The sequence below is a fragment of the Delphinapterus leucas genome, chromosome 2, assembly GCF_059928025.1.
Source record: "Delphinapterus leucas isolate spDelLeu-1000000601 "Yukka" chromosome 2, BTC_Dleu_Yukka2, whole genome shotgun sequence".
NCBI lineage: Eukaryota > Metazoa > Chordata > Mammalia > Artiodactyla > Monodontidae > Delphinapterus > Delphinapterus leucas.
Window position 1 is genome coordinate 133,920,395 of NC_143130.1, and position 13,480 is coordinate 133,933,874.

At 33.0% G+C, this 13,480-nt stretch overlaps 1 protein-coding gene across 7 annotated transcripts in view; it reads right to left on the reverse strand.

The window, feature by feature from the left end:
- The window catches only part of ERO1A (endoplasmic reticulum oxidoreductase 1 alpha), a 44,516-nt gene that overhangs the window by 3,671 nt on the left and 27,365 nt on the right, over positions 1–13,480 (reverse strand). For 5 of the 7 annotated variants that reach the window (XM_089907710.1, XM_089907708.1, XM_089907711.1 and 2 more), the window contains 7 exons: positions 13,140–13,186; positions 7,394–7,420; positions 7,178–7,270; positions 6,077–6,323; positions 5,506–5,575; positions 1,166–1,252; positions 949–1,082 (listed from right to left, as the gene is read on the reverse strand). In XM_089907710.1, coding sequence (XP_089763836.1) covers positions 949–1,082; positions 1,166–1,252; positions 5,506–5,575; positions 6,077–6,323; positions 7,178–7,270; positions 7,394–7,420; positions 13,140–13,186 — 705 coding nt within the window. Of the gene's footprint in view, positions 1–948; positions 1,083–1,164; positions 1,253–1,398; positions 1,483–5,505; positions 5,576–6,076; positions 6,324–7,177; positions 7,271–7,393; positions 7,421–13,139; positions 13,187–13,480 lie in introns of those variants that run through there. The other 2 variants (XM_089907714.1, XM_089907713.1) reach the window with 2 other exon arrangements.

Sequence of the window (13,480 nt, forward strand, 5' to 3'; positions counted from 1 at the left end):
TAAGTATTAAAATATTAGGATATTTTAAGAATTCAGAAGTATATTCATATGCTTAGTATTTAAAGTACATAGGTATAAAGTATATAAGCAGTAAAATATGTATTTTAAATATGCATAAGTATATGAACACTTAAACTAATCAATATACCATATTTAGTAAATATACAAAGAATCAAAGCCTTTGGACTATAAAGAGTGAGAACAGTAATTGTGTGATCAAACTGTTTTCACTAACTTTTATAAAAAAGTAGTTTGTTATTTTAAGTGTACTTTAGCTCTGTTCTCCACCATGAAAAAAGTTGCAAAGTACTCAAATGTAACTGTCAAGCTTCTGTATACTAGAGAATAATTCTGAACGTCAATTACATCAAACCCAAAATATTAGTCATAATTTTTTTTAAGTGAAGTAATGTAGTCCTTAGAAAATGTTATTTTAATAAATCTCTGCATTCTTTAGATATGATAGGCTAGAAGAAATGTATCTATACTTAAATTTTATAAGGTAAGTTCCTTATTTCAAGTTTATTTTCTAATCATTTTGATGCAAGTTATTTTTAAAAGAACTATTAACCTTTTTACACAATGGTGAGTTCACATGGAAATTTTATGTGTACACCTATATTACACAACATGATTTTTCCAGGACCTTCAAAAAAACATTTGGGCAGCACAAATGCTTTTAAATAATACAGAAAAAATATACAGTTTCAGCAAGATGAATATTGAAGTCCACTCAGTGAATTAATCATGATTATAAAGGTCAACAGATGAAAATAAAGAATATTATTTAATGATTGTGTGTATCTACAAAGTTATTTCATAAGATCACAGGATTCTGTAGTGAGATAATTTCACTAAAAAGGGTATTTCTTACCCAGTTTTATCTGAAAGTATACATGTTGCATTAGACTTACTTGGCTAGCAGAAACAATTTTGGTAGAAACTAACCTTCCAAATGCATTAAATAATGATACTATTTCTTGTCTGGTTAGATGGAATTCATAACTGGGCCCACTTTCTGGCATATTTGCAATAAGTTTCTCAGAAAACAAGATCTTCAGAGCAGTGCCCAAACCCTGAGTCTATAATAAAAACAAGAAAAAAAGAAAAATCAGAAAATTGTTTGTGCAAAGGATGAAAATAGGATTGAGCCTGATATGCTTACCTGAAGCTTTCCCCACAGTCGACATTTCAAACAACCAACACAATCCATGATTCTTGAAATATTTCTAAAATGCAGTCGAAAGTCCTCCTAAAAATAATTTAAAATTTTATTAAAATATAGTATATAGTCAAGTACTAAGTATTTCTGAGTGCCTTCTATGTGCCTCACAGTATGCAAGGCACTGGAGGGCACCAAAGTGGGGAACAGAACTGAAGTCAACATCCACGGAGTACCTCCTACACACCGGAATCTTTACATATACAATTTCATTTCATCTTCACCACAAATCCAAAAGTAGATATCATTATAGTCTACACCTAATGAATTAAAAAAACAAGGTTCAGAGAGGTTACGTAACTTGCCTAAATTCCCATACCTAGTAAACAGCAAATCTAGACCCCAGCCTGCCTGCCTCCAAAACTAGACTATTTATAAATATACACAAAGGTAACTGAGTTGAGATGTTCTGTTGTATGTGATTATTAACCATATGCCAATATCAGGGGAGGGGGGCAGGGGTCGTATGACCTCATTTACCAAAAAAAGAAAGAGGAAAAAAACAAAGGAGGATGAAGAACCTAGGGGTAAGATAGGAATAAAGACACAGACCTACTAGAGACTGGACTTGAGGATATGGGAGGGGGAAGGGTAGGCTGTGACAGAGTGAGAGAGTGGCATGGACATATATATACACTACCAAACGTGAAACGGGTAGCTGGTGGCAAGCAGCCGCACGGCACAAGGAGATCAGCTCAGTGGTTTGTGACCACCTAGAGGGGTGGGATAGGGAGGGTGGGAGGGAGGGAGACACAAGAGGGAAGAGATACAGAAGCATGTGTATATGTATAACTGATTCACTTTGTTATGGAGTGGAAACTAACACGCCATTGTGGGGCAATTATACTCCGATAAAGATGTTTACAAAAAAAAACAAAGGAGGGAGGGAGAAATAAAAACCTTTGGTTTCATAATAGTTAAATTAAAACACTTCTCTCTGGTATTAATTAGGTAAATCAACCAGACCTTTGATTATTATTGACATTATTATCACACGCACAAAAATATATAGAATATAATGAAATCCATGTACCCTCCACCAAGTTTCAGAAAGAAACCATTACAATGAAGCCTCCTATGTATCCCTTCAAAGTCCCATATCCCACCTTCTATAACTATTCTGAATTTGGTGTTTATCATTCCTTTTTTATATTTATACGTTTAATAGATATATATATATCCATGAACACTAGGGTATTATATTGTTTATAAAAGGGCAACATGCATTAAACTCATTCAAAAGTAGTACATGTCTTTAAGGAATAAAGAAGAAAGAAGGGAAGCCAAGAACATATCCTTCTTTTATTACAGTGGAAATTATTAATTAATCCTCCAAGTGATTCCCTCTGTCCTGAATTTATAGTGGAATCCCAAGCTTACGGTACTTGAAACAGGAAATTTGACATACAGTTCAGATGGAACATTCATTATACCAAATGGCCTATAACTTTGGAAGCATATAATGTTTTGTTTTTCTTATGTGATAAACCACACACTGGGCTCAATCAAAAGAGAACAAGACCAAAGATCTAAAAATGGGAATAAATCAGCAAAGATTGGAACCTGCTATTCAAAGCAGACCTCAATTCATACTCTGGGGACAGTCTTTCCCCAGATGCTTCATTCAGCCTGAGACTTTGAAACAGCCATTACATGTATTAATAAAAGATTTACAATAGGATCCCAGATCTTAAATCTTATTGATTTAATACAAAGCCCAAATAATTAATATTAAATGTCACCATATGTTAGCAATATTCTATATCTTGTGTTTCTGTACCTTTTGGACTGAGTTCAGTAAGAGGTCATTCTAATTTTAAACATACTTAGAAAAAATATTTACCCAGCAATATTTCCCTAAGTAGATTTTTGGTGATTTGAGGTTTCCTTTAAACTTGTGTTTCAACCTTGAATTTAAGGAAATTCACACTTTTAACATTAATAACAGCACTAAAATTAAAGTAGATGTTCTCATCCAATGAGGGGCTCACCTCTGGAGGATTTAATAGTTGGTATAAGAGTCTACAAAATCCCTGTGTAGACAAGCATTTGTTTATAGACAGAACAAACAGCTCACATGTATGCACTATAAATTTCCAAATGGATATAAATTTTATGATTAATAAAACAGAACTTTTACTTTAAAAGTGTTACTAAATGCATAGTGGATTTTTGGCAGTTATATTTTCACAATCAATAGATGATAAAAACACCACTGTCGTGGGGAGAGGCCTTGAAAGTTCTTGACTTAGACTCGTAAAGGTTGGAAGCCTCTATTCGAAATGATTGTGCTTCCTTTCGTACACATTGTCTAACCTTGGTATTTGAATCTATGTTCACTAATTCAAACACTTGAATATGGCAACTCTTGAGTAAATCCCTATGTGGCATGTACAGAGAATAAACATGGTTGCTTACAAGAGCCAAAATAACATCGCAAAATTAAAACCAAGCACAATTGCTTAAATGTACTTAATATGCTAGAACCAAATTAATAAGCTAGAAATTTACTAGATCAGAACAAGGAGAAAATCCTTGTGACTTCCACAAATGACAATCAATGTCCAATAACATGAGTATATTCTAAAGTTAACCCAGATTAGAAAAATGTATGATCCTTAAAATAACCAGAACCTAAATCATTTACAAATTCTCCTTGTTAATTTACACAGTTTTGGAGTCAATACTTAAAATTATAGTCAGTGGGTAGAATAATCAAACATTCTGTGGTTAAACATTGTGATCTATATTCAATGAAACCAACTGACCAAAAAACAATTCTCACCCAATTCTCAGATGTTTTATAAGCCTTCAGGTGAGATCCTATTCTGTTGTGAACTGAACACTAAACAATTCTCTTTCATACAAGTCCTCTCTTTCTAACCATACATTGATAGAGTATAAAGGAGACAAGATGAGATTTTCAAATGAACTTATATGACTGTTCAAATCCATTATATTCACCATAAACTGCTATTTTAAAAAAAAGTAAATATCTGATATCAACAAGTTTCCTTGGTGTTTTACTCCTTTCTTGTAAAAGGACTCAGAAAAATTATGTTAAATTTCACAGGATATGAAAGCTGAGTGTTTCAGAGTTTCGATAAAATGAAAACGATGTGAGAAATATTTCTAATCTGTACAATATAAAATGAGTAAATGCCAAACACTCTCCATAAACCAGCAAGTGTATTAAAAATAAGAAAGATATCGAAAATAGTAGGGAAAAAAGTCTTATTACAGCATCTTCCCCCTCACTTCTAAGTTCCTGGAAACTGTTTGGGAGGTTATATAAGCACTGAGATATATATTTCTAGCAAGAATGCTTTAAGTAGGAGGTAGATGGGAGGTCAAAAATAACTATTATCTAACAGTAAAAAAATGGAGTGCACAAAGTATTTTGTTTGCAAGCTGCAAAAAAATCACGTTATTTCATTATCGAAAGAAACAAAGAATTAGAAACAAAGGAAGATTGTTTGTTATAAATATTCTGATGAAATCAGATCCAGCCCAGTCCTACTGAGGGCCACCTGCTTTACTTACCTATAGCTTTATAACTGAGAACAGTAATATAATTTTACTTAAGTCCTCAAAAAGACTTAGAAATCCCCTGAGGGTAGAAGCATCTCTCCCTTTAGTGACAAAAATCATGCTCTACACCCAGTGAGCGTTTAATAAATCTTCCCAGTGAGATTTTTTATTTGTAGTATTTTGAGGCAAATATGCACAAAGATGGTCTTGCCTGGGGTCATACCTCTACTAAGAGGTAAGGCAAAGACCAGAGCCCATTTTGTGTGATCTCAGGTCTTCTGTTCTTCCCAGAACTGCATCCTGGTGTAACTAAATTTCTTTAATTCCCAGTGAATGAGATGAATTGACAAAACAATACTGTAACCTCTCCTCCTAAAGAGCATCCTGTAATTTAGCCAAAACTATTTTCAGAATTCTCTCCAGCGAAAGACTAATTCTGCCCCTTGTGCTCTAGATCCCTTTCCTTTCATTCATAAGTTCTATTTACTACATGAGAGCATCCATGTGAAATGAAAGCCTTCTGTAAAGAGTACACATTTCTGTTGTTATTTTGAAAACAACACAAACTAGATCTTAAGTTGGACCTGCTTTTGGACATCTTTTTTCTTGAGGAAAAGAGAGATTATGACTCTGACTTTTCTTCTAATTTCAGGATGTATATCAAGATTTATTGTTAAGAATAAAAACACGGCCTTTATTCATACCTGCATGAGTTTGTATTTAAAAATTAAGTTAGAGTATAAAATTATTACCTTTAGTTTGTTTGCTTCTTTTTTGTCCCCAGCAAAAAATGAATTCTCATCAAAATGCAAAGGAAATGACCTACATTAAAAAAAAACATAAATAACATATATTCTCTGCATAGAACAGAAAATATTTTCATGTATTATAAAACATTAAAAGTCCTGCTGATACCACATTTTGCTGGTCAGTGATGAATAATATAAGTAAAATAGAGTAGAATAGATAGTAAAATCAAAAATTCTATGCCCCCAAACAAATTCTTATCCTCAAATATAAAAGCTAACTGTATAATATAGTAGAAGTTATGCCCCAAACCCAACCTGTTCAACTAAATATGAAAATAATGCAAGTATCAAATACCAAAAGAATGGCTCTTAAAACTAAAACTATGTGCCTTTTAGTACATAAGTCAAAATGAAAACAAAACCAAAACTCAATTCTAAAAGACCTATGAGCAGAATTAGCTTTTAATTATTTTTTAGATAGTTTTCCTTTCTCTAAGTTGAATATTTAAGAATTTAATTTTGGATACCACTTGTCACTCTTCTATTAATGTATAAGTTGTAATACACAATTTACTTGATTTCATGAAGTATTTCCAGAAGTAACATTTTGTTTTCTGCATCTTGAACTTTATTTCCAGTGAAGAGTTGAAAATCCTGGCGCTCAAAGAATGGTACCACTTTAGATAAAGCCCTTAATTCTATTAAGTAGAGAAAGTACAAGTTCTTAAGCCTTCGTGGACCTTCTCCTTCAGTTAAAATTCCATCAAATCGCTGCTGAAATTCTGTAATGTTATGTCCCCATATTTTTTCCAACCAGGTATCTGAGAAGAAAGAAGAATTAAATATTAAAAAAACTGCATTTTAAAATTAAGTTTCATTTTACTTATATTAGGTTATTGATGCCTGCAGAAGCTAATTTCATTTTATATTTTAAAATATATAATCAATACAACCATGAAAACTGTTTTACATAATTTAGCCTTTAATAGTTCCATATTAATATTTTATCTTCTAGAAGCCATCCTTAAAAGGAAAATAAACTCAATATTTTACTGAGAAACCAGGACTAATAAAATCAAATTTCTGAATATAAACATATCCATAAAACCAAGATACAGAAGTCAAAAATGACTATCTGACATTACTAATGAGTTTGAAGCCCTAATTAAAGTTACTATGATTTTGTTTCTAAGAAGTAAAAGATACTGTAATTCTAGAAGAAATATGTTATTGATGAAACTCCAACATGGTCTAATTTTTCAACAGCCTTCGTAAAGCATGAAGAGCAGCAGAAAAAATGCTCTTACCTGTTAAACTCCAGGCCTGAAGCTGGCACACAAATATAGGGATTCTGATACAGTAATATCTAATGAAAAACAAACTATGCTCTTGAGAGCTTTTTTAATTCCCACAACAAAAGGACATTTCCAAAGTGACATGTATGATTTTGAGCAGCTTCTTAAAAGAAGGTGAAGAGAGCTAAGAACAGGCTGAACTTTATTCCTTATAAGGTCCATGGTTCCCACATTCCTGATTACTACCATTTAAGAATAAATCTTTTACTGCCTAATATTCAATAGGATCAATCCTTTCTCATCCAGGTAAATACCAAGAAAATTTTAAGAATACCTGAAAATAAGTGTGGTAAAGTGAATAAAAGTAAAATGTCACATACCTTGTAGAAGATACCGTGCACTTAAATGCACATTAATGCTTGCATGGAGGCCAGAAATAAGTCTGTAGAATGCTCTTTTTTCTACACAGAGGCCTGCAAAAAGTAATTTGGAAATATAAATTTCATATGTGAAATCTGTAAGGCAGAAAATTAATTTTATGTGCATTTAAAAATGAAAAAAATGTTATTTAAATTTGCTTAGAAATGTTCAATTACCTTCTAGCCAACTGTAAAAAGTGTTCTCTGAAATAAAAAGAAAAATAAGTCACGAGATTGTAAAAATGCCAAAACGTAAGTTTTTCAAAAGTTTTAAAATACTATAGCAAATTTTTGACAAACAGTGATTCAAAGGTCCAAATTCTGTTTGTAAAGGAAAGAGAGGTTCTTGGTATGGATTCACTTTAAGTTCTACTTGGCTGCTCGGTCTTTAGAAGGCTTTAGCATTGCCTTAGGTGGCCCCAGCCTCATAAGTTTCTGGATAAAATGTTTTATATGAGGTCAAAACACAGAATTTAAATAGTAAATCAATACATGGAAAAATACTTAGCCTTAGTAACAATTCATGCTATAAAAATTAAGAACTCATTATACACTTTTTAAAATGAGAAAAGTTAAATAAAAATTATAAAATAGTATTGGAGGTATATTATTATAGCTGGTAGTATTATATGCTATTCAATATTTCAAAAGAGCAATTCAAGGAGATGTTACAAAAACCAAACATCGTTTATATTTTATGACCTAATAAGATCACTGTTCATATACTTAGACTTGACAATTCTGCTTTTAGAATTATGGTCTTAAGAAATAACTCAAAATGGAGGTGGGGGGGTGGATAATCTGCAGAAAGATGATTATGTTACATATAATTTTTAAAACCTGAAATAATCAAAATATACAAGGCCTAAGCTGACATGATAGAATACTATATACTAGTTAACATGGTTGAATAATATAAAACTATTAAAATGAGAAGAATGTGGAACACGACAATGCATGAAAATGTTTATTTGAAATAATATATAAAAAGGCATAGGAAATAATTATTATAACTATGTGAACATTCTATGTATACATTTACTAGCGATGACAAACATTGTACTATATAGTTCTTTTTACAAAGTTGTTTATAGTAATATTAATAATGAACCAAACAAGCATAAAAGTAATGGAAGAAATGACAAAGGAGATAAGCAATAAATTTATATATTTATAGACTACATAAAAACATAAAACATCTGTGTGTCAGAAAACTTTATAAACAAATGCAAACAACAAACCGGGCAAAATGCAAATACAACAAAGGATAATATCCTAAGTATATAAAGTATATAAAGAGCTCACAAACTGAATAAAAATGCCAAAGTGCCCATTAAAAATGGGCAAAAAATATGAATAGAGAATTCATAAAGGGAAAATATAAATGGTAGTAACACATAAAAAGTGTTTAGCCTCACTAACAATAAAATGCAAATTAAGCATGTATTGTACAACACAGGGAATGTAGCCAATATTTTAAAATAACTATAAATGGAATATAACCTTTAAAAATTGTGAATCACTATGTTGCACACCTGAAACTTATATAATATTGTACATCAACTAAACCTCAATAAAAAAATAAATAAAAATTCAAATTAAAACTATAAAGATACTACTCTAAAGAGTAAAGGTAAAAACATAATACTTAATGCAGATGAGGGTCAGGTAAAACTAGCAGGCACAATGACTGGAAGGGGTGTAAATTAGCACACCCTTCCAATGACAAAAAGCAATCTGGTCGTATGTATCAAGAGCCTAAAACGTCCTTATCCTTTGATCCAGTAGATCCACTTCTAGAAATCTAGGTTATTATGGGTGAATGTTTGTGTCCCCCCTAAAATTTATATGTTGAAGCCCTAAACCCTCCCCCTAACCCCCACTGCTCCCCATGTGATGGTATTTGGAGGTGGGTCTTTGGGAGGTAATTAGTCTTTGGGAGGTAATCAAAGTAAGGTCATGAGGGTGGGGTCACCATGATGGAATTAGTGTCTTTATAAGTAGAAGAAGAGACCAGAGCTCTTTCTCTCTCTATCATGTGAGGATACAGTAAGAAGGCCAGCTGTCTGTAAGCCAGGAAGAGGGCCCTCACCATGAACCAGATCTGCTGGCACCTTGATCATAGACTTCCCAGCCTCCAGAACTATGAGAAAATAAATGTCTTTTGTTTTAGCCACCTAGTCTATGGTATTTTGCTAGAGCACCCTGAGCTGATGAGGATATAGGCTAAGGAAGCAAGTAGACATGGTAATGATAATATATAAAACTATAAATATATCTATTATAAAAATATAAACATGTAAATAATAATAATTGTCAAAATGTTAGCAGAGAAGCAGTATGAGATAGTAACTAAAGCACAGATGCTGGAGCCAAACTGACTGATTTGAATCCTGACTCTGCTACTTACAAATCATAAGATTTTAGCGGAGTTGCTAAACTTTTCTGGGACTCATTTTCCGCCTCTATAAAATAGAGATAAAAATAATACCTCCTAGGATTGTTGGAAGGATTAAATAAACTCATATTTGTAAATTGCTTTGAAAAGTACTAGCATATCTTCTTAGCCATTATCATTATCAATTATTTTGGGGTTGTGGGATTACAAGTGATTTGTTTCCTTACTGGGAACCTCTAGGTTTTGAGGGTTTTTTTTTCAAGTTTTGGACCATGAACTGGGGGGAGTAGGAGTGTGACATTGCTTGGGACCTAGCCTTCTAAAGAAATTTTCAGTTCAGTTTTATAATCCTGAAGTACATATTCTCTGAATGTGATCCAGTTAGATAATCACCTAATATATCAGCTTTCATATTTGACTAAAATGAATACTTATAAATATACTCATAAATAAGATATTTTCTCTAAGGACAGCCTCTACAGGTTAACAATCTTTTCTCTGATAATGAGAGACAGGTTAAGATCTTCAAATAGTAACAAAAATCATTTCAATCTCACTCATAAAGCAAAAACGTTCTCAAAAAGACAGAGTAAACCTAAAATATGTTAAAACTTTTAGCTTTATAATTAACTTAAAGAGCTGGCAATGATACCTACACCCAAGAGTCACCACAAGCTTGGAAGACGGTAGCTCAACACTCTGATCATGTCTAGAACCTTCCTATATGAGACCTAGTAGATACTAGAGTTCAACCAGTAAAGGAGACGTTTTCCCTGACAGAGGCTGGGGAAATGCCTAGCTTTCACATGCAATAGGTAAAATGAACCAGTGAATTATCAGAGGCTGAGGCAGGCTGTCTCTACTGCCTGATCCCAGGCACAAAGAGTCACATTTCCCTTAACCTATGCTGTCACCCCTAGAATTTCAGGTAAAGAAATAAAAATTAACTTTTTCTTCGTCTCACGTGCGGGAAGAACAAAACAAGTTTGCCCAACAAACATCTGAATGTATAAGCAAATTCATATATGTGATGTATGATAAAGACATACTTACCTTCACTTTTCCCTGAAAAAAGAAAACAAAATGCTTATTATTAAAAACTCCTTCCAGATGCTCCTTTTAAACTGCTACACTTCCACAAAAATAAGACTTAGTAGAGGTTACCTTTAGTTCATCAGTTCACCCACATAAATAAAATCTTAGAGTGAGATGTGCCTGTGACTGCAACTCTTTCTGGTGATGAAAGGAATTATGCCTGATTTGACTAAACAGTTTCATCTCCAAGAGCCTGGATAAAGAGTATTTTCAGCTTGTCCAAGATTTAATATGGGCTGACAGGAAAGAAAAATCTAATCTATCACCTGAGAGTACTCTTAAATATCTTAAGGACTCACAGTTATTTGGCTGTCAGAGTCTTTTCACTTATTTATTTGTTCTACAGCTACAACACAGCTTCTGCTAAAGATGTGTGTTATTGCTTCCAAACTCCTGGGACTGACATTATAAAATTTTACCTTATTCAGGAATATTTTTAAAGACTATTTGTAAGATTCAAATTATGCACAATTCAGCAGTTTGTATGCAGCTGCTCATTAACTACTGAAGAACTGTCTCCATTTTGCCACTTTTATTTAATGCCATTGTTTATTAAAGTACCATATGCTCATTGCAAATATATGTTAAAAAAAAGAAGACAAAGATAAAATAAAAAATATCATCCATAACTCCCTCTGCCCAAAGATAAATACCATTTACATTTTGGTAAATGTCTTTTTTCTTTGTGTACAGGATATTTAGATATTATATCAATTATGTTTTTATAAAAAATATATTATAGGGCTTCCCTGGTGGCACAGTGGTTGAGAGTCCGCCTGTCGATGCAGCGGACACGGGTTCGTGCCCCGGTCCGGGAAGATCTCACATGCCGCGGAGCGGCTGGTCCCGTGAGCCATGGCCACTAAGCCTGCGCGTCCGGAGCCTGTGCTCCGCAACGGGAGAGGCCACAGCAGTGAGAGGCCCGCGTACCGCAAAAAAAATATATATATATATTATACATACTGTTTGGTACCTGCTTCTTCTCCTAAATGTGCTATTGATCACCACTGATATAAATGAATATAAATTTTCAGCAACATTTAGAATGGTTATATTCTACTATATGAATATACCATAATTCATTTAACTAGTTCCCTAACAATAAACATTGAAATTGTTCCCATTTATCTTTAAAATAAGTGAGGGTGGTTAATTAACTTATCAGATCATAATGTGAGTTCATAGTGAAGATCATCTCTTGCCTGGGAATTTGCATTTCATCTGATAGTAAATCAATAGTTTCCACTGAGTACCATATGTGACTCCATATAAATCCAAAAGCCTTGTTTAAAGATGCTCTTTCATTTCTAAGAATGACGAGTCTGCCAACATTTAGGGAACGTTGCAATCTCACTGCCTTCCAGGAGGAAATTCATGTTTATTGACTCTATGAGATCAGCAGCTTTTCAAATAAATTTAAAAAATGAAAACCATTCCACATTTGCTAAAAGTACATCAAAGATTTCATCAGTAAGCACATATTCAGAGAACAGGGATATATATTTCCTAAGGAAAAAGCCTGAAATCATACACTTGAAATGGTTTATTCAACAAACTGTTCTGTCTCTTATAGACTGGGCAGGGTTTGTGAGTTTCAATTTTACATCCCCTCTGCACCTATACAGTGCCTAGCACATAGTAAATGGTGGATAATCATTTGTTGGAGGAACAAGTGATTTTCACTACTGTAGACAAGACTGTTAAATGAGGAGGGTGAATTTCATTGATCATTTATCTAACAAACTATTCCATCTGTTATGTTCCAGACTCTGTATTAAGGGATGAAATCAATAAATGCTGCCCATATGTCCAAAGTACCAGGGCAGATCAATAGATATATAAATAATAGTAAAATAATGCTAGCAAGTGGAAAGAGCTGTTAAGAGGAACAAAACAATACATAAGATCACTTTATGAGGAGAGAGAGATTACTTCCAGTTAAGAGGATCAGGGAAATTTGGGCGGGGAAGGCAGCATTTAAGCCAAACCCTGAGTGTAAGTAGAAAATGAAAAATGTTAATGAGATATAAAGTCATGTGAATTTGAAATCAGACTCCCAATATATATAACAATTTCAAGTTTTAGGAAAGATGTGAGGCAGAAGTTTTTTGGATATTCATTCAACTAAAAGATGAGTACAAATAGTAGAAAGCCTGAACACACACATTCTGCAAAAATGCATAAAAGAATAAATGTATAATTTAAACTTAATCCTATGGTAGTCTAACACAATGAACTTCATTACAAAAATACTCCTTACTGAAGTGTGAGTATTTTCAACACCAATTTCTCTGCAAGAATGAGACATAACTTCGGTGAAAACAAGAATATATGATCTCAACTGCTCTATGCCAACCCTTATCTTGCCTTCTCCTTCCTTCTAACCAAAGTTCACTGGCTGAAAAATAACAGTGCAAATAAATAACTCACCGTGACCAGAAGCCAAAGGATTTAAAGGTCTTTTAATCGTCTGTGGCCTACAAACAAAAGAATTAAAGTATAAAATATAAATATGTTCCCCATCATGTTATAATTATTTAAGTAAAAGTGAATTTATCTCAGAAAGTTTTTTAATGACTATATCCAAAATAAAATTGTTTTACTGATCTTATAAAATATTTATTTTCTCTAACTGCTTTAAGGGAGGGTGGTTATTTGTTTTAGTGATAATAGTTTCTGATCTTTTCCCATTGTAGCAGCCAGAAAGTCATTTCCTAATCACCTCTTCAAACAAAGGAAGAAAAAAATACCAGTCAAGCTCTTCTCCTAGA